At 50.0% G+C, this 22,206-nt stretch overlaps 1 protein-coding gene across 1 annotated transcript in view; it reads right to left on the bottom strand.

The window, feature by feature from the left end:
* Nucleotides 1–17,970: 17,970 nt before the first annotated feature.
* The window catches only part of LOC112265996 (prolylcarboxypeptidase (angiotensinase C)), a 42,590-nt gene continuing 38,354 nt past the window's right edge, over nt 17,971–22,206 (bottom strand). Inside the window, exon 9 of the mRNA XM_042296532.1 lies at nt 17,971–21,861. Within this exon, the coding sequence (XP_042152466.1) occupies nt 21,648–21,861 (214 nt within the window). The 3' untranslated portion in view covers nt 17,971–21,647. The remainder of the gene's footprint in view (nt 21,862–22,206) is intronic.

Here is a 22,206-nt window from a genome sequence, read left to right as displayed (position 1 = left end):
CACCCTAGACCCACTCCAATTTGCCCGCCCTGTGCAACTGGGTCCTGGACTTTCTGGGTCCTGGACTTTCTGACGGGCCGCTCCCGGTGGTGAGTGTAGGAAACAACATCTCCACCTCAACACTGGGGCCCCACAAGGGTGCGTTTTCAGCCCTCTCCTGTACTCCCTGTTCACCCATGACTGCGTGGCCAAGCACGCCTCCAACTCAATCATCAAGTTTGCAGACAATACTACAGTAGTAGGCTTGATTACCAACAACGACAAGACGGCCTACAGGGAGGAGGTGAGGGCCCTCAGAGTGTGGTGTCAGGAAAATAACCTCACACTCAATGTCAACAAAACTAAGGAGATGATTGTGGACTTCAGGAAACAGCAGAGGGAGCCCCCCCCCTATCCACATCGATGGAACAGTAGTGGAGAGGGTAGCAAGTTTTAAGTTCCTCTGCGTACACATCACGGACAAACTGAAATGGTCCACCCACACAGACAGCGTGGCGCAACACCGCCTCTTCAACCTCAGGAGGCTGAAGATATTTGGCTTGTCACCCTGACAAACTTTCACAGATGCACAATCGAGAGCATCCTGGCGGGCTGTATCACCGCCTGGTACGGCAACTGCACCGCCCACAACCGTAAGGCTCTCCAGAGGGTAGTGAGGTCTGCACAACGCATCACCGGGGGCAAACTACCTGCCCTCCAGGACACCTACACCACCCGATGTCACAGGAAGGCCATAAAGATCATCAAAGCTGGGACCGAGAGACTGAAAAACAGCTTCGATCTCAAGGCCATCAGACTGTTAAACAGCTTCGATCTCAAGGCCATCAGACTGTTAAACAGCCCTCACTAACATTTTTTTATTTTTTATTTATTTAACTAGGGAAGTTAGTTAAGAACAAATTCTTATTTTCAATGACGGCCTAGGAACAGTGGGTTGGTTAACTGCCTGTTCAGGAGCAGAACGACAGATTTGTACCTTGTCAGCTCGGGGGTTTGAACTAGTGACCGGAACCTTCCGGTCACTAGTCCAACACTCTAACCACTAGGCTACCCTGCCTCCCCACATTGAGTGGCTGCTTCCAACATACTGACTCAACTCTAGCCACTTTAATAATAAGAAATTGGAAGTAATAAATGCATCACTAGTCACTTTAAACAATGCCACTTCATATGTTTACATAACCTACATTACTCATCTCATATGTATATACTGTACTCTATACCATCTACTGCATCTTGCCTATGCCGCACGGCCATCGCTCATCCATATATTTTTATGTACATATTCTCATTCACCCCTTTACATTTGTGTGTATTAGGTAGTTGTTGTGAAATTGTTAGATATTACTGCACTGTCGGAACTAGAAGCACAAGCATTTCGCTACGCTAGCATCAACATCTGCTAACCATGTGTATGTAACCGATAAAATTGTGTTTGATTTGACATGGAAACAGCAATAATATGTAATAACACCGAAAAATCTACCAAAACAAAACTACTATATCAAGGTGAACATTCACCAAACCCTGCGAATAAAACTGACAAACAGGGGAAACATTGGATGAATTCAACCCTATTCCATTGCTACTAACTAGCCCACAGGTGAGCAAGACTCGCTTGTCTGGATGTCGGCTCTTCCCCTGGAATGTACTTACTCAGCAACCACCCCACCCAACAATATCCCCCAGGTACCCACCCTGACCCCCTCCCCACCAAGCCCTCCTCAGGGCGATGTGATGCGACACCCATAGCCCTAATCTCCTCCCAGTAGTGGGTGGTCCCTGCCTGCTCTATGACACACTCAGAGCCCAAAGGTCAGGCCCACACTAAGAACACAGTTGATTGATGGGAGTGTCAGGGGCAACAGAAAAGGGTCAGCCCAAATTAATGACTGTGAGTTGCTGTTCAGAGGAGAAAAGCTAAGGATCTGTTAGCAAGGGGAGCTAGGGGACCTCCTCGCCTGTGGTTAGGTTATTTCTGAGATGGGTTTCAATACCAGGGAGGGACGTCTGAGATTTGGACAAAATGGCATGGAAGTCTGGCTTTGCGTCTATCAATACACTGATTAACAACATACTAAATATCAAGCTCTCACCAAAAAATTCCAACTAAATAATGTAGCAAACCTTGTCGAAGAAAGACTGCGGAGGTTTCTTTACAAGGGACCTCTGATAGTCGGACAAGTGAGATAAGGGCCTAGATCCGATCAGAACCAGCGCTAACCGTTGACAGTCGACACCCACATAGCTCCACCCCCCTAGATCCGATCAGAACCAGCGCTAACCGGTGATAGTCAACACCCACATAGCTCCACCCCCCTAGATCCAATCAGAACAAGCATCAAGACTAAGGAGATGATTGTGGACTACAGGAAAAGGAGGGCCGAGCACGCCCCCATTCTCATTGACGGGGCTGTAGTGGAGCAGGTTGAGAGCTTCAAGTTCCTTGGCGTCCACATCAACAACAAATTAACATGAAAACATTTGTCATGGGTCCTCAGATCCTCAAAAGGTTCTACAGCTGCACCATCGAGAGCATCCTGGTTGCATCACTGCCTGGTATGGCAACTACTCGTTCGAGGCGAGTGCGTACAGCCCATCACTGGGGCCAAGCTTGCTGCCACCCAGGACCTCAACACAAGGCGGTGTCAGAGGAAGGCCCTAACAATTGTCAAAGACTCCAGCCACGCTCGTCATAGACTGTTCTCTCTGCTACCGCATGGCAAGCGGTACCGGAGCACCAAGTCTAGGTCCAAGAGGCTTCTAAACAGCTTCTACCCCCAAGCCATAAGACTCCTGAACATCTAATAAGATGGCTGCCCAGACTATTTTCCTTCCCCCCCCACCTTTACGCTGCTGCTACTCTCTGTAATTATCTATGCATAAGTAACTTCAATAACTCTAACTACATGTACATACAGTAGGGCAAAAAAGTATTTAGTCAGCCACCAATTGTGCAAGTTCTCCCACTTAAAAAGATGAGAGAGGCCTGTAATTTTTATCATAGGTACACTTCAACTCTGACAGACAAAATGAGAAGAAAAAAAATCCAGAAAATCACATTGTCGGATTTTTTATTTATTTATTTGCAAATTATGGTGGAAAATAAGTATTTGGTCACCTACAAACAAGCAAGATTTCTGGCTCTCACAGACCTGTAACTTCTTCCTTAAGAGGCTCCTCTGTCCTCCACTCATTACCTGTATTAATGGCACCTGTTTGAACTTGTTATCAGTATAAAAGACACTTGTCCACAACCTCAAACAGTCACACTCCAAACTCCACTATGGCCAAGACCAAAGAGCTGTCAAAGGACACCAGAAACAAAATTGTAGACCCGCACCAGGCTGGGAAGACTGAATCTGCAATAGGTAAGCAGCTTGGTTTGAAGAAATCAGCTGTGGGAGCAAATATTAGGAAATGGAAGACATGCAAGACCACTGATAATCTCCCTCGATCTGGGGCTCCACGCAACATCTCACCCCGTGGGGTCAAAATGATCACAAGAACGGTGAGCAAAAATCCCAGAACCACACGGGGGGACCTAGTGAATGACCTGCAGAGAGCTGGGACCAAAGTAACAAAGCCTACCATCAGTAACACACTACGCCGCCAGGGACTCAAATCCTGCAGTGCCAGGCGTGTCCCCCTGTTTAAGCCAGTACATGTCCAGGCCCGTCTGAAGTTTGCTAGAGAGCATTTGGATGATCCAGAAGAAGATTGAGAGAATGTCATATGGTCAGATGAAACCAAAATAGAACTTTTTGGTAAAAACTCAACTCGTCGTGTTTGGAGGACAAAGAATGCTGAGTTGCATCCAAAGAACACCATACCTACTGTGAAGCATGGGGGTGGAAACATCATGCTCTGGGGCTGTTTTTCTGCAAAGGGACCAGGACGACTGATCAGTGTAAAGGAAAGAATGAATGGGGCCATGTATCGTGAGATTTTGAGTGAAAACCTCCTTCCATCAGCAAGGGCATTGAAGATGAAACGTGGCTGGGTCTTTCAGCATGACAATGATCCCAAACACACCGCCCGGGTAATGAAGGAGTGGCTTCATAAGAAGCATTTCAAGGTCCTGGAGTGGCCGAGCCAGTCTCCAGATCTCAACCCCATAGAAAATCTTTGGAGGGAGTTGAAAGTCCGTGTTGCCCAGCAACAGCCTCAAAACATCACTGCTCTAGAGGAGATCTGCATGGAGGAATGGGCCAAAATACCAGCAACAGTGTGTGAAAACCTTGTGAGGACTTACAGAAAACGTTTGACCTCTGTCATTACCAACAAAGGGTATATAACAAAGTATTGAGATAAACTTTTGTTATTGACCAAATACTTATTTTCCACCATAATTTTCAAATAAATTCATTAAAAATCCTACAATGTGATTTTCTGGAGAAAAAAATTCTCACTTACAATATACAATTACAGGCCTCATCTTTTTTAGTGAGAGAACTTGCACAATTGGTGGCTGACTAAATACTTTTTTGCCCCACTGTATATACCTCAATTACCTCAACAAACCGGTAATCCCGCACATTGACTCTGTACCGGTACCCCCTGTATATAGCCTCCACATTGACTCTGTACCGGTATCCCCTGTATATAGCCTCCACATTGACTCTGTACCGGTACACCCTGTATATAGCCTCCACACTGACTCTGTACCGGTACCCCCTGTATATAGACTCCACATTGACTCTGTACCCCCTGTATATAGCCTCCACACTGACTCTGTACCGGTACCCCTGTATATAGCCTCCACATTGACTCTGTACCCCCCACATGTATATAGCCTCCACACTGACTCTGTACCGGTACACCCTGTATATAGCCTCCACACTGACTCTGTACCGGTACCCCCTGTATATAGACTCCACATTGACTCTGTACCCCCTGTATATAGCCTCCACACTGACTCAGTACCGGTACCCCCTGTATATAGCCTCCACACTGACTCTGTACCGGTACCCCCTGTATATAGCCTCCACATTGACTCTGTACCGGTACACCCTGTATATAGCCTCCACACTGACTCTGTACCGGTACCCCTGTATATAGACTCCACCCCTTGACTCTGTACCCCCTGTATATAGCCTCCACATTGACTCTGTACCAGTACCCCTGTATATAGCCTCCACATTCACTCTGTACCAGTACCCCTGTATATAGCCTCCACATTCACTCTGTACCGGTACCCCCTGTATATAGCCTCCACATTGACTCTGTACCAGTACCCCCTGTATATAGCCTCCACATTGACTCTGTACCGGTACCCCCTGTACATAGCCTCCACATTGACTCTGTACCAGTACCCCCCCCTGTATATAGCCTCCACACACTCCCTTGTACCAGTACCCCCTGTATATAGCCTCCACATTGACTCTGTACCAGTACCCCCTGTATATAGCCTACACTGACTCTGTCCACATTGACTCTGTACCGGTACCCCCTGTATATAGCCTCCACATTGACTCTGTACCAGTACCCCCTGTATATAGCCTCCACATTGACTCTGTACCGGTACCCCCTGTATATAGACTCCACATTGACTCTGTACCCCCTGTATATAGACTCTGTACATTGACTCTGTACCCCCTGTATATAGACTCCACATGGACTCTGTACCTGTACCAGTACCCTGTATATAGACTCCACATGGACTCTGTACCCCCCTGTATATAGACTCCACATTGACTCTGTACCCCCCTGTATATAGACTCCACATTGACTCTGTACCCCCCTGTATATAGACTCCACATTGACTCTGTACCCCCCCTGTATATAGACTCCACATGGACTCTGTACCAGTACCCCCTGTATATAGACTCCACATTGACTCTGTACCCCCTGTATATAGACTCCACATTGACTCTGTACCCCCTGTATATAGACTCCACATTGACTCTGTACCCCCATGTATATAGACTCCACATGGACTCTGTACCCCCCTGTATATAGACTCCACATTGACTCTGTACCCCCTGTATATAGACTCCACATTGACTCTGTACCCCCTGTATATAGACTCCACATGGACTCTGTACCCCCTGTATATAGACTCCACATGGACTCTGTACCCCCTGTATATAGACTCCACATTGACTCTGTACCCCCTGTATATAGACTCCACATTGACTCTGTACCCCCTGTATATAGACTCCACATGGACTCTGTCCCCCCTGTATATAGCCTCCACATTGACTCTGTACCCCCTGTATATAGACTCCACATTGACTCTGTACCCCCTGTATATAGACTCCACATTGACTCTGTACCCCCTGTATATATACTCCACATTGACTCTGTACCCCCTGTATATAGACTCCACATTGACTCTGTACCCCCCCCCCCATGTATATAGCCTCCACATTGACTCTGTACCCCCTGTATATAGCCTCCACATTGACTCTGTACCCCCTGTATATAGACTCCACATTGACTCTGTACCCCCTGTATATAGACTCCACATTGACTCTGTACCCCCTGTATATAGACTCCACATTGACTCTGTACCCCCCCTGTATATAGCCTCCACATTGACTCTGTACCCCCTGTATATAGACTCCACATTGACTCTGTACCAGTACCCCCCCCTGTATATAGACTCCACATTGACTCTGTACCCCCTGTATATAGCCTCCACATTGACTCTGTACCGGTACCCCCCCCTGTATATAGACTCCACATTGACTCTGTACCCCCCCCTGTATATAGACTCCACATTGACTCTGTACCAGTACCCCTGTATATAGACTCCACATTGACTCTGTACCCCCCTGTATATAGACTCCACATTGACTCTGTACCCCCTGTATATAGACTCCACATTGACTCTGTACCCCCCTGTATATAGACTCCACATTGACTCTGTACCCCCTGTATATAGACTCCACATTGACTCTGTACCAGTACCCCCTGTATATAGACTCCACATTGACTCTGTACCCCCTGTATATAGACTCCACATGGACTCTGTACCCCCCTGTATATAGACTCCACATTGACTCTGTACCCCCTGTATATAGACTCGACATTGACTCTGTACCCCCTGTATATAGACTCCACATGGACTCTGTACCCCCTGTATATAGCCTCCACATTGACTCTGTACCCCCTGTATATACAGCATTTCACTGTAAGGTCTACTACACCTGTTGTATTCAGCATTTCACTGTAAGGTCTACTACACCTGTTGTATTCAGCATTTCACTGTGAGGTCTACTACACCTGTTGTATTCAGCATTTCACTGTAAGGTCTACTACACCTGTTGTATTCAGCATTTCACTGTAAGGTCTACTACACCTGTTGTATTCAGCATTTCACTGTAAGGTCTACTACACCTGTTGTATTCAGCATTTCACTGTAAGGTCTACTACACCTGTTGTATTCAGCATTTCACTGTCAGGTCTACTACACCTGTTGTATTCAGCATTTCACTGTAAGGTCTACTACACCTGTTGTATTCAGCATTTCACTGTCAGGTCTACTACACCTGTTGTATTCAGCATTTCACTGTAAGGTCTACTACACCTGTTGTATTCAGCATTTCACTGTCAGGTCTACTACATCTGTTGTATTCAGCATTTCACTGTGAGGTCTACTACATCTGTTGTATTCAGCATTTCACTGTGAGGTCTACTACACCTGTTGTATTCAGCATTTCACTGTGAGGTCTACTACACCTGTTGTATTCAGCATTTCACTGTGAGGTCTACTACACCTGTTGTATTCAGCATTTCACTGTAAGGTCTACTACACCTGTTGTATTCAGCATTTCACTGTGAGGTCTACTACACAATACATGAACCCTCCTTATACAACCCTCCTTATAGAACACAATACATGAACCTCCTTATAGAACACCACAATAACTGACAGGTTCAGGATACTTTTCCAACTAAATAATGTAGAAAACCATCACAAAAGAAGACTCCAAATGAAACCAAGTTGGTACCACTGATATTGCTGGTCGCTGTGAATGTTGACCCATGTTCTCAACTACAAGGTCTGTTGTGTGTAACAACAAAGGAAGACTGAGAGCAGTGACTTTACTGTGAACCGCAAAAACCCATCAAAACCCTCTGTACCCCCTGCCTCTCTCCTAACCTGCTCTACCTCTGTACCCCCTGCCTCTCCTAACCTGCTCTACCTCTGTAACCCCTGCCTCTCCTACTCTCCTAACCTGCTCTACCTCTGTACCCCCTGCCTCTCCTAACCTGCTCTACCTCTGTACCCCCTGCCTCTCCTAACCTTCCCTCCCTCTGTACCCCCTGCCTCTCCTAACCTTCCCTCCCTCTGTACCCCCTGCATCTCCTAACCTTCCCTCCCTCTGTACCCCCTGCCTCTCCTAACCTGCTCTACCTCTGTACCCCCTGCCTCTCCTAACCTTCCCTCCCTCTGTACCCCCTGCATCTCCTAACCTTCCCTCCCTCTGTACCCCCTGCCTCTCCTAACCTGCTCTACCTCTGTACCCCCTGCCTCTCCTAACCTGCTCTACCTCTGTACCCCCTGCCTCTCCTAACCTTCCCTCCCTCTGTACCCCCTGCCTCTCTCCTAACCTGCTCTACCTCTGTACCCCCTGCCTCTCCTAACCTGCTCTACCTCTGTACCCCCTGCCTCTCCTAACCTTCCCTCCCTCTGTACCCCCTGCCTCTCCTAACCTTCCCTCCCTCTGTACCCCCTGCCTCTCTCCTAACCTTCTCTACCTCTGTACCCCCTGCCTCTCCTAACCTTCCCTCCCTCTGTACCCCCTGCCTCTCTCCTAACCTTCCCTCCCTCTGTACCCCCTGCCTCTCTCCTAACCTGCTCTACCTCTGTACCCCCTGCCTCTCCTAACCTTCCCTCCCTCTGTACCCCCTGACTCTCTCCTAACCTGCTCTACCTCTGTACCCCCTGCCTCTCCTAACCTGCTCTACCTCTGTACCCCCTGCCTCTCCTAACCTGCTCTACCTCTGTACCCCTGCCTCTCCTAACCTGCTCTACCTCTGTACCCCCTGCCTCTCCTAACCTTCCCTCCCTCTGTACCCCCTGCCTCTCTCCTAACCTTCTCTCCCTCTGTACCCCCTGACTCTCTCCTTCCCCCCTTTCTGTACCCCCTGCCTCTCTCCTAACCTTCCCTCCCTCTGTACCTCCTACCTCTCTCCTAACCTTCCCTCCCTCTGTATCCCACCCTAGCCCTCCCTCCCTCCTTCCCACCCTAGCCCTCCCTCCCTCCCTGGCCCTCCCTCCTTCCCACCCTGGCCCTCTCTCCTTCCCACCCTAGCCCTCCCTCCCTCCTTCCTACCCTAGCCCTCCCTCCCTCCTTCCCACCCTAGCCCTCCCTCCTTCCCACCCTAGCCCTCCCTCCTAGCCCTCTCTCCTTCCCACCCTGGCCCTCTCTCCTTCCCAACCTAGCCCTCCCTCCCTCCCTCCTTCCCACCCTAGCCCTCCCTCCTTCCCACCCTGGCCCTCTCTCCTTCCCACCCTGGCCCTCTCTCCTTCCCACCCTGGCCCTCTCCCCTTTCCACCCTAGCCCTCTCTCCTTTCCACCCTAGCCCTCCCTCCTTCCCACCCTAGCCCTCCCTCTTTCCCACCCTAGCCCTCTCTCCTTCCCACCCTAGCCCTCCCTCCTTCCAACCCTAGCCCTCCCTCCCTCCTTCCCACCCTGGCCCTCTCTCCTTCCCACCCTAGCCCTCCCTCCCTCCTTCCCACCCTGGCCCTCCCTCCCTCCTTCCCACCCTAGCCCTCCCTCCCTCCTTCCCACCCTAGCCCTCCCTCCTAGCCCTCTCTTCTTCCCACCCTGGCCCTCTCTCCTTCCCAACCTAGCCCTCCCTCCCTCCCTCCTTCCCACCCTAGCCCTCCCTCCTTCCCACCCTGGCCCTCTCTCCTTCCCACCCTAGCCCTCCCTCCTTCCCACCCTAGCCCTCTCTCCTTCCCACCCTAGCCCTCTCTCCTTCCCACCCTAGCCCTCCCTCCTTCCCACCCTAGCCCTCCCTGCTTCTAGCCCTCCCTCCCTCCTTCCCACCCTGGCCCTCCCTGCTTCCCACCCTAGCCCTCCCTGCTTCTAGCCCTCCCTCCCTCCTTCCCACCCTGGCCCTCCCTCCCTCCTTCCCACCCTAGCCCTCCCTGCTTCTAGCCCTCACTCCCTCCTTCCCACCCTGGCCCTCCCTCCTTCCCACCCTAGCCCTCCCTGCTTCTAGCCCTCCCTCCCTCCTTCCCACCCTGGCCCTCCCTCCCTCCTTCCCACCCTAGCCCTCCCTGCTTCTAGCCCTCACTCCCTCCTTCCCACCCTGGCCCTCCCTCCTTCCCACCCTAGCCCTCTCTCCCTCCCTCCTTCCCACCCTGGCCCTCCCTCCCTCCTTCTTACCATGGCCTTCCCTCCCTCCCTCCTTCCCACCCCTAGCCCTCCCTCCCTCTCTCCTTTCCACCCTAGCCCTCCCTGCTTCTAGCCCTCCCTGCTTCTAGCCCTCCCTCCCTCCTTCCCTCCCTCCTTCCTACCATGGCCTTCCCTCCCTCCTTCCTACCATGGCCTTCCCTCCCTCCCTCATTCCCACCCTAGCCCTCCCTCCCTCGTTCTCACCCTAGCCCTCCCTCGTTCCCACCCTCGTTCCCTCCCTCCCTCCCTCGTTCCCACCCTAGCCCTCCCTCCCTCCTGCAAACCAAGGCCCTCCCTCCATCCCACCCTCTCTGGCCCCGAATGTGCAGTAGTAATAATATTGCTAGCAGGGGTTAACTGACGGGGGACCATGGCCCGTCTAGGTACAGCAATTTAAAAAGCTTTGAGGTTCCCAGCTGTATGGATCTGTTCCAGGGGGAATCCCACAGGCTGGTCCACATGGGGTTAGGGTCAACACACCCACCAATCCCTGCATCCCAAATGGTACCCTATTGCCTATATAGAGTGTACAACTTGAGTCCTGGTCTAAAAGTCGTGCACTATATAGGCAATAGGGTACCAATTGGGATGCAAGCCTGTGACTTTACCCCACCAACCTCGATCACCTCCCACCAGCACCGTTATTGGTCTCCTCCGATTTGGCTTTCTATGCGTTATTATTAAATCACAACCACATGCTACTGCTGTGATTGGCAACATAATGAATATATACACTGAGCGAACAAAACATTAGGAACACTTTCCTAATATTGAGTTGCACCCCCCTCCCCCCTTTTGCCCTCACAGAACAGCCTCGATTCATCGGGTCATGGACTCTACAAGGTGTCGAAAGCAGTTCCACAGTGATTCTGGACCATGTTGACTCCAATGCTTACCCACAGTTGTGTCAAGTTGGCTGGATGTTCTTTGGGTGGTGGAACATTCTTGATACACACAGGAAACTGTTGAATGTGAAAACCCCAGCAGCGTTGCAGTTCTTGACACAAACCGGTGCGCCTGGCACCTACTACCATACCCTGTTTAAAGGCACTTAAATATTTTGTCTTGCCCGTTCACCATCTGAACGACACACAGACACAATCCATGTCTCAATTGTCTCAAGGCTTAAAAATCCTTCTTTAGCCTGCCTCCTCCCCTTCATCTACACTGATTGAAGTGACATCAATAAGGGATCATAACTTTTACCTGGATACACCTGCTCAGTGTGACGGGGAACGCTCAGTGTGACGGGGAACGCTCAGTGTGACGGGGAACGCTCAGTGTGACGGGGAACGCTCAGTGTGACGGGCAACGCTCAGTGTTAAAGGGAACGCTCAGTGTTAAAGGGAACGCTCAGTGTTAAAGGGAACGCTCAGTGTTAAAGGGAACGCTCAGTGTTAAAGGGAACGCTCAGTGTTAAAGGGAACGCTCAGTGTTAAAGGGAACGCTCAGTGTTAAAGGAACGCTCAGTGTGGCCGGGAACGCTCAGTGTGGCCGGGAACGCTCAGTGTGGCCGGGAACGCTCAGTGTGGCGGGAACGCTCCGTGTGACGGGGAACGCTCCGTGTGACAGAGAACGCTCAGTGTGGCCGGGAACGCTCAGTGTGGCCGGGAACGCTCAGTGTGGCCGGGAACGCTCAGTGTGGCCGGGAACGCTCAGTGTGGCCGGGAACGCTCAGTGTGGCCGGGAACGCTCAGTGTGGCCGGGAACGCTCAGTGTGGCCGGGAACGCTCAGTGTGGCCGGGAACGCTCAGTGTGGCGGGGAACGCTCAGTGTGGCGGGGAACGCTCAGTGTGGCGGGGAACTCTCAGTGTGACGGGGAACGCTCAGTGTGACGGGGAACGCTCAGTGTGGGCGGGAACGCTCAGTGTGGGCGGGAACGCTCAGTGTGGCCGGGAACGCTCAGTGTGGCGGGGAACGCTCAGTGTGGCGGGGAACGCTCAGTGTGGCGGGGAACTCTCAGTGTGACGGGGAACGCTCAGTGTGACAGAGAACGCTCAGTGTGGGCGGGAACGCTCAGTGTGGGCGGGAACGCTCAGTGTGGCCGGGAACGCTCAGTGTGGCGGGGAACGCTCAGTGTTAAAGGGAACTCTCAGTGTTAAAGGGAACTCTCAGTGTTAAAGGGAACGCTCAGTGTTAAAGGGAACGCTCAGTGTGACAGAGAACGCTCAGTGTTAAAGGGAACGCTCAGTGTGACAGGGAACGCTCAGTGTGACAGGGAACGCTCAGTGTGACAGGGAACGCTCAGTGTGACAGGGAACGCTCAGTGTTAAAGGGAACGCTCAGTGTGACAGGGAACGCTCAGTGTTAAAGGGAACGCTCAGTGTTAAGGGGAACGCTCAGTGTTAAAGGGAAGGCTCAGTGTTAAAGGGAACGCTCAGTGTGACAGAGAACGCTCAGTGTTAAAGGGAACGCTCAGTGTGACGGGGAACGCTCAGTGTGACGGGGAACGCTCAGTGTTAAGGGGAACGCTCAGTGTTAAAGGGAACGCTCAGTGTTAAAGGGAACGCTCAGTGTGACGGGGAACGCTCAGTGTGACGGGAACGCTCAGTGTGACGGGGAACGCTCAGTGTGACGGGAACGCTCAGTGTGACGGGAAAGCTCAGTGTTATAGGGAAAGCTCAGTGTTAAAGGGAACGCTCAGTGTTAAAGGGAACGCTAAGTGTTAAAGGGAACGCTCAGTGTGAAAGGGAACGCTCAGTGTGACGGGGAACGCTCAGTGTGACAGGGAACGCTCCGTGTGACAGGGAACGCTCCGTGTGACAGGGAACGCTCCGTGTGACAGGGAACGCTCAGTGTGAAAGGGAACGCTCAGTGTTAAAGGGAACGCTCAGTGTGACAGGGAACGCTCAGTGTGAAAGGGAACGCTCAGTGTTAAAGGGAACGCTCAGTGTGACAGGGAACGCTCAGTGTGACAGTGAACGCTCAGTGTTAAAGGGAACGCTCAGTGTGAAAGGGAACGCTCAGTGTTAAAGGGAACGCTCAGTGTTAAAGGGAACGCTCAGTGTGACAGGGAACGCTCAGTGTGACAGGGAACGCTCAGTGTGACAGGGAACGCTCAGTGTTAAAGGGAACGCTCAGTGTGACAGGGAACGCTCAGTGTTAAAGGGAACGCTCAGTGTTAAAGGGAACGCTCAGTGTTAAAGGGAACGCTCAGTGTTAAGGGGAACGCTCAGTGTTAAGGGGAACGCTCAGTGTTAAGGGGAACGCTCAGTGTTAAAGGGAACGCTCAGTGTTAAAGGGAACGCTCAGTGTTAAAGGGAACGCTCAGTGTGACAGGGAACGCTCAGTGTTAAAGGGAACGCTCAGTGTTAAAGGGAACGCTCAGTGTTGAAGGGAACTCTCCGTGTGACAGGGAACGCTCCGTGTGACAGGGAACGCTCAGTGTGACAGGGAACGCTCAGTGTTAAAGGGAACGCTCAGTGTTAAAGGGAACGCTCAGTGTTAAAGGGAACGCTCAGTGTTAAAGGGAACGCTCAGTGTTAAGGGGAACGCTCAGTGTTAAGGGGAACGCTCAGTGTTAAGGGGAACGCTCAGTGTTAAGGGGAACGCTCAGTGTGACGGGGAACGCTCAGTGTGACGGGGAACGCTCAGTGTTAAAGGGAACGCTCAATGTGACAGGGAACGCTCAGTGTTAAAGGGAACGCTCCGTGTGACGGGGAACGCTCCGTGTGACAGAGAACGCTCAGTGTGGCCGGGAACGCTCAGTGTGGCCGGGAACGCTCAGTGTGGCCGGGAACGCTCAGTGTGGCCGGGAACGCTCAGTGTGGCCGGGAACGCTCAGTGTGGCCGGGAACGCTCAGTGTGGCCGGGAACGCTCAGTGTGGCGGGGAACGCTCAGTGTGGCGGGGAACTCTCAGTGTGGCGGGGAACTCTCAGTGTGACGGGGAACGCTCAGTGTGACGGGGAACGCTCCGTGTGACAGAGAACGCTCAGTGTGGGCGGGAACGCTCAGTGTGACGGGGAACGCTCAGTGTGACGGGGAACGCTCAGTGTGACGGGGAATGCTCAGTGTTAAAGGGAACGCTCAATGTGACAGGGAACGCTCAGTGTTAAAGGGAACGCTCAGTGTGACGGGGGAACGCTCAGTGTGAAAGGGAACGCTCAGTGTGACGGGGAACGCTCAATGTGACAGGGAACGCTCAGTGTTAAAGGGAACGCTCAGTGTGGCCGGGAACGCTCAGTGTGGCGGGGAACGCTCCGTGTGACGGGGAACGCTCCGTGTGACAGAGAACGCTCAGTGTGGCCGGGAACGCTCAGTGTGGCCGGGAACGCTCAGTGTGGCCGGGAACGCTCAGTGTGGCCGGGAACGCTCAGTGTGGCCGGGAACGCTCAGTGTGGCCGGGAACGCTCAGTGTGGCGGGGAACGCTCAGTGTGACGGGGAACGCTCAGTGTGACGGGGAACGCTCCGTGTGACAGAGAACGCTCAGTGTGGGCGGGAACGCTCAGTGTGACGGGGAACGCTCAGTGTGACGGGGAACGCTCAGTGTGACGGGAATGCTCAGTGTGACGGGGAACGCTCAGTGTGACGGGGAACGCTCAGTGTGACGGGAATGCTCAGTGTTAAAGGGAACGCTCAATGTGACAGGGAACGCTCAGTGTTAAAGGGAACGCTCAGTGTGACGGGGAACGCTCAGTGTTAAAGGGAACGCTCAATGTGACAGGGAACGCTCAGTGTTAAAGGGAACGCTCAGTGTGACGGGGAACGCTCAGTGTGACGGGGAACGCTCAATGTGACAGGGAACGCTCAGTGTTAAAGGGAACGCTCAGTGTGGCCGGGAACGCTCAGTGTGGCGGGGAACGCTCCGTGTGACGGGGAACGCTCCGTGTGACAGAGAACGCTCAGTGTGGCCGGGAACGCTCAGTGTGGCCGGGAACGCTCAGTGTGGCCGGGAACGCTCAGTGTGGCGGGGAACGCTCAGTGTGGCGGGGAACGCTCAGTGTGGCGGGGAACTCTCAGTGTGGCGGGGAACGCTCAGTGTGACGGGGAACGCTCCGTGTGACAGAGAACGCTCAGTGTGGGCGGGAACGCTCAGTGTGGCCGGGAACGCTCAGTGTGGCGGGGAATGCTCAGTGTTAAAGGGAACTCTCAGTGTTAAAGGGAAATCTCAGTGTTAAAGGGAACTCTCAGTGTTAAAGGGAACGCTCAGTGTTAAAGGGAACGCTCAGTGTGACAGGGAACGCTCAGTGTTAAAGGGAACGCTCAGTGTTAAGGGGAACGCTCAGTGTTAAAGGGAACGCTCAGTGTGACAGAGAACGCTCAGTGTTAAAGGGAACGCTCAGTGTGACGGGGAACGCTCAGTGTGACGGGGAACGCTCAGTGTGACGGGGAACGCTCAGTGTTAAAGGGAACGCTCAGTGTGACGGGAACGCTCAGTGTGACGGGAACGCTCAGTGTGACGGGAACGCTCAGTGTGACGGGGAACGCTCAGTGTGACGGGGAACGCTCAGTGTGACGGGAACGCTCAGTGTGACGGGGAACGCTCAGTGTGACGGGGAACGCTCAGTGTGACGGGAACGCTCAGTGTTATAGGGAACGCTCAGTGTTAAAGGGAACGCTAAGTGTTAAAGGGAACGCTCAGTGTTAAAGGGAACGCTCAGTGTTAAAGGGAACGCTCAGTGTGACGGGAACGCTCAGTGTGACGGGGAACGCTCAGTGTGACGGGGAACGCTCAGTGTGACGGGGAACGCTCAGTGTTGAAGGGAACGCTCCGTGTGACAGGGAACGCTCCGTGTGACAGGGAACGCTCCGTGTGACAGGGAACGCTCAGTGTGACAGGGAACGCTCAGTGTTAAAGGGAACGCTCAGTGTGACAGGGAACGCTCAGTGTTAAAGGGAACGCTCAGTGTTAAAGGGAACGCTCAGTGTGACAGGGAACGCTCAGTGTGACAGGGAACGCTCAGTGTTAAAGGGAACGCTCAGTGTTAAGGGGAACGCTCAGTGTTAAAGGGAACGCTCAGTGTTAAAGGGAACGCTCAGTGTGACAGAGAACGCTCAGTGTTAAAGGGAACGCTCAGTGTGACGGGGAACGCTCAGTGTGACGGGGAACGCTCAGTGTTAAGGGGAACGCTCAGTGTTAAAGGGAACGCTCAGTGTGACGGGGAACGCTCAGTGTGACGGGGAACGCTCAGTGTGACGGGGAACGCTCAGTGTGACGGGGAACGCTCAGTGTGACGGGGAAAGCTCAGTGTGACGGGAAAGCTCAGTGTTAAAGGGAACGCTCAGTGTTAAAGGGAACGCTCAGTGTTAAAGGGAACGCTCAGTGTGACGGGGAACGCTCAGTGTGACGGGGAACGCTCAGTGTTGAAGGGAACGCTCCGTGTGACAGGGAACGCTCCGTGTGACAGGGAACGCTCAGTGTGACAGGGAACGCTCAGTGTGACAGGGAACGCTCAGTGTTAAAGGGAACGCTTAGTGTGACAGGGAACGCTCAGTGTTAAAGGGAACGCTCAGTGTTAAAGGGAACGCTCAGTGTGACAGGGAACGCTCAGTGTGACAGGGAACGCTCAGTGTTAAAGGGAACGCTCAGTGTGACAGGGAACGCTCAGTGTTAAAGGGAACGCTCAGTGTTAAAGGGAACGCTCAGTGTGACAGGGAACGCTCAGTGTGACAGGGAACGCTCAGTGTTAAAGGGAACGCTCAGTGTTAAAGGGAACGCTCAGTGTGACAGGGAACGCTCAGTGTTAAAGGGAACGCTCAGTGTTAAAGGGAACGCTCAGTGTTAAGGGGAACGCTCAGTGTTAAGGGGAACGCTCAGTGTTAAAGGGAACGCTCAGTGTTAAGGGGAACGCTCAGTGTTAAAGGGAACGCTCAGTGTTAAAGGGAACGCTCAGTGTTAAAGGGAACGCTCAGTGTTAAAGGGAACGCTCAGTGTTGAAGGGAACTCTCCATGTGACAGGGAACGCTCCGTGTGACAGGGAACGCTCAGTGTGACAGGGAACGCTCAGTGTGACAGGGAACGCTCAGTGTTAAAGGGAACGCTCCGTGTGACAGGGAACGCTCCGTGTGACAGGGAACGCTCAGTGTGACAGGGAACGCTCAGTGTGACAGGGAACGCTCAGTGTTAAAGGGAACGCTCGGTGTTAAAGGGAACGCTCAGTGTGACAGGGAACGCTCAGTGTGACAGGGAACGCTCAGTGTGACAGTGAACGCTCAGTGTTAAAGGGAACGCTCAGTGTTAAAGGGAACGCTCAGTGTTAAAGGGAACGCTCAGTGTTAAGGGGAACGCTCAGTGTTAAGGGGAACGCTCAGTGTTAAGGGGAACGCTCAGTGTGACGGGGAACGCTCAGTGTGACGGGGAACGCTCAGTGTGACGGGGAACGCTCAGTGTGACGGGGAACGCTCAGTGTGACGGGGAACGCTCAGTGTGACGGGGAATGCTCAGTGTTAAAGGGAACACTCAGTGTTAAAGGGAACGCTCAGTGTGACGGGGAACGCTCAGTGTTAAAGGGAACGCTCAGTGTGACGGGGAACGCTCAGTGTTAAAGGGAACGCTCAGTGTGACAGGATGAATATATAGATTATAGAAGCAGCCCTTTGATGTTCAGCATGTTTACATATGAATGATTGTCACGCCAATGACTCGTCCATCAAATGTCAATATCTTTTCGAATGTTCAGTGTAGAATACACATTATTTATTTAGCAAGTATTCCGTTTAGAGTTGACAAGATAGACAAAAACAGTATCAAAATAACAACTTTTAATCTGGGAACAACACATGACAATAGCAGTAAGACACTAAAGGGATATTACTGAACAGCCACAGCCATTAAAGGGATATTACTTAACAGCCACAGCCATTAAAGGGATATTACTTAACAGCCACAGCCATTAAAGGGATATTACTTAAAAGCCACAGCCATTAAAGGGATATTACTGAACAGCCGCAGCCATTAAAGGGATATTACTTAACAGCCACAGCCATTAAAGGGATATTACTGAACAGCCACAGCCATTAAAGGGATATTACTTAACAGCCACAGCCATTAAAGGGATATTACTTAACAGCCACAGCCATTAAAGGGATATTACTGAACAGCCACAGCCATTAAAGGGATATTACTGAACAGCCACAACCATTAAAGGGATATTACTGAACAGCCACAGCCATTAAAGGGATATTACTGAACAGCCGCAGCCATTAAAGGGATATTACTTAACAGCCACAGCCATTAAAGGGATAATACTTAACAGCCACAGCCATTAAAGGGATATTACTGAACAGCCACAGCCATTAAAGGGATATTACTGAACAGCCACAGCCATTAAAGGGATATTACTGAACAGCCATAACCATTAAAGGGATATTACTGAACAGCCACAGCCATTAAAGGGATATTACTGAACAGCCACAGCCATTAAAGGGATATTACTGAACAGCCGCAGCCATTAAAGGGATATTACTTAACAGCCACAGCCATTAAAGGGATATTACTGAACAACCATAACCATTAAAGGGATATTACTGAACAGCCGCAGCCATTAAAGGGATATTACTTAACAGCCACAGCCATTAAAGGGATATTACTGAACAACCATAACCATTAAAGGGATATTACTGAACAACCATAACCATTAAAGGGATATTACTGAACAGCCACAGCCATTAAAGGGATATTACTGAACAGCCATAACCATTAAAGGGATATTACTGAACAGCCACAGCCATTAAAGGGATATTACTGAACAGCCGCAGCCATTAAAGGGATATTACTGAACAGCCACAGCCATTAAAGGGATATTACTGAACAGCCACAGCCATTAAAGGGATATTACTGAACAGCCATAACCATTAAAGGGATATTACTGAACAGCCACAGCCATTAAAGGGATATTACTGAACAGCCACAGCCATTAAAGGGATATTACTGAACAGCCGCAGCCATTAAAGGGATATTACTTAACAGCCACAGCCATTAAAGGGATATTACTGAACAGCCGCAGCCATTAAAGGGATATTACTGAACAGCCACAGCCATTAAAGGGATATTACTGAACAGCCATAGCCATTAAAGGGATATTACTGAACAGCCGCAGCCATTAAAGGGATATTACTGAACAGCCGCAGCCATTAAAGGGATATTACTGAACAGCCACAGCCATTAAAGGGATATTACTGAACAGCCGCAGCCATTAAAGGGATATTACTTAACAGCCACAGCCATTAAAGGGATATTACTGAACAGCCGCAGCCATTAAAGGGATATTACTGAACAGCCGCAGCCATTAAAGGGATATTACTGAACAGCCATAACCATTAAAGGGATATTACTGAACAGCCACAGCCATTAAAGGGATATTACTGAACAACCATAACCATTAAAGGGATATTACTGAACAGCCACAGCCATTAAAGGGATATTACTGAACAGCCGCAGCCATTAAAGGGATATTACTGAACAGCCACAGCCATTAAAGGATATTACTGAACAGCCACAGCCATTAAAGGGATATTACTGAACAGCCACAGCCATTAAAGGGATATTACTGAACAGCCGCAGCCATTAAAGGGATATTACTGAACAGCCACAGCCATTAAAGGGATATTACTGAACAGCCATAACCATTAAAGGGATATTACTGAACAGCCACAGCCATTAAAGGGATATTACTGAACAGCCATAACCATTAAAGGGATATTACTGAACAGCCACAGCCATTAAAGGGATATTACTGAACAACCATAACCATTAAAGGGATATTACTGAACAGCCACAGCCATTAAAGGGATATTACTGAACAGCCGCAGCCATTAAAGGGATATTACTGAACAGCCATAACCATTAAAGGGATATTACTGAACAGCCACAGCCATTAAAGGGATATTACTTAACAGCCGCAGCCATTAAAGGGATATTACTGAACAGCCGCAGCCATTAAAGGGATATTACTGAACAGCCGCAGCCATTAAAGGGATATTACTGAACAGCCGCAGCCATTAAAGGGATATTACTGAACAGCCACAACCATTAAAGTCAATGAAACATGTTAACACGACATTGAGAGACACTGCTGGGTCCAGCCCTTCTGCTGCCGTGGTTAAATATGGGTCAATTTCTGGACCAAATACAACTCAGGCCGTAGTATAAAAACTACAAGTGAATGTTATCAATTGTTTTATCCATTAACAGAAATGGTCAATTACAACGAATTGTAAACACTAACAACAAAAAAAGCATACGTTTTTCCTGAGAGTTGTTAAATAAATATTTTTTTTGTACTAATTATCCAATAAACACAATTGTTGTTCTGATGTACAGTTTGTGTAAGCTATCAAACTTCAATTAAACACAATTCATAAATACTGTAACTGAATGATCTAATCTGGTGTTATGTGAAAATGTCTTTAATTTTCAAATTAAGAAAATATTTCTTTTGTTTTTAACATTTGATATTCTAGCCCTTTCTGACACTCGTTAAAAAAAAAGAGACTTTGGCACGAAACAGAGAACACTGTAAACAATCATTGAAATCAACAAATCAACATTGAAATAGTTACTTAACTAAACCTGATTATTGGTGTAAGTAGATCTTCCTTAAACTCAACACATCTGAAAAACAATATTCCACTGAACATACATCAGTACATTCTCGTGGTAGAGAACATTGGTATTATATGGCATCCTATTCCCTACATAGTGCACTCCTTTTTAAACAGGGTCGATATGGGCTCTGGTCAAAAGTAGTGCACTATATAGGGAATAGGGTCACTTTTGGGATGCAAACAAAAGCCTTAGTTTCAATGTCCACACTAGCATATCACTTAGAATACACGTTCAGTACATTGCTCCCTTCTTAGTAGTATGCTAGAGAGGGCATTGCAACAAAGCCACATGTTATATGCTATGGTCTTTCAGCTTCAGGTAGTTTGAGAGGCTGGGGCTGCATCTAGTGCCCTACTTATGACCAGAGTCCTAGGGGGTCCTGGATAAAAGTAGTGCACTATATAGGGAATAGGGTGACATTTCAGGCTAACCCTAGGTGTTTAAGTTCAGAGTGATTTAGTCTGGCAGTTTTAGTTCTGCTTGATTTAGTAATTGTAGTTCAGAGTGATTTAACCTGGGAGTTGTAGTTCAGAGTGACTTAGCATGGGAGTTGTAATCCAGAGTGATTTAGCTTGGTAGTTGTAGTTCAGAGTGACTTAGCATGGGAGTTGTAATCCAGAGTGATTTAGCTTGGTAGTTGTAGTTCAGAGTGACTTAGCATGGGAAGTGTAGTTCAGAGTGATTTAACCTGGTAGTTGTAGTTCAGAATGATTTAGCCTTGCAGTTGTTGTTCAGACTGATTTAACCTGGTATTTGTAGTTTCCTGGCCTGTGTGATCCACAGTTTGAAGTATTCCACCTCCTGGATGCGGGCTGAGAGGACGGTGTGAGGGTCATACTCGTTGTTGTAGCGTAGGTCCAGGTGGTGAGCTCCGTCAGGTATCACTATGGCAACCACCGAGTCCGAGATGTTTCGGGTCACCCCACCACTTGACCACGGGTCCAGTCCGCCGTTACTGTAAGAGTTTAGAGGAGAGGGATCAACCAATCGCATAAGGAAGGAGGATCAAACGGTGAAGCAGAGTTAACATGGAATAACATCAGGCTTAACCTACATGGAATAACATCAGGCTTAACCTACATGGAAAAACTTCAGGCTTAACCTACATGGAATAACATCAGGCTTAACCTACATGGAATAACATCAGGCTTAACCTACATGGAATAACATCAGGCTTAACCTACATGGAAAAACATCAGGCTTAACCTACATGGAATAACATCAGGCTTAACCTACATGGAAAAACATCAGGCTTAACCTACATGGAAAAACATCAGGCTTAACCTACATGGAATAACAT

This window comes from Oncorhynchus tshawytscha, linkage group LG13 (assembly GCF_018296145.1).
Source record: "Oncorhynchus tshawytscha isolate Ot180627B linkage group LG13, Otsh_v2.0, whole genome shotgun sequence".
In the NCBI taxonomy this organism is placed as follows: domain Eukaryota; kingdom Metazoa; phylum Chordata; class Actinopteri; order Salmoniformes; family Salmonidae; genus Oncorhynchus; species Oncorhynchus tshawytscha.
Note: the sequence above shows the minus strand (reverse complement) of the source record. Positions and strands in the feature narration are given on the sequence as shown.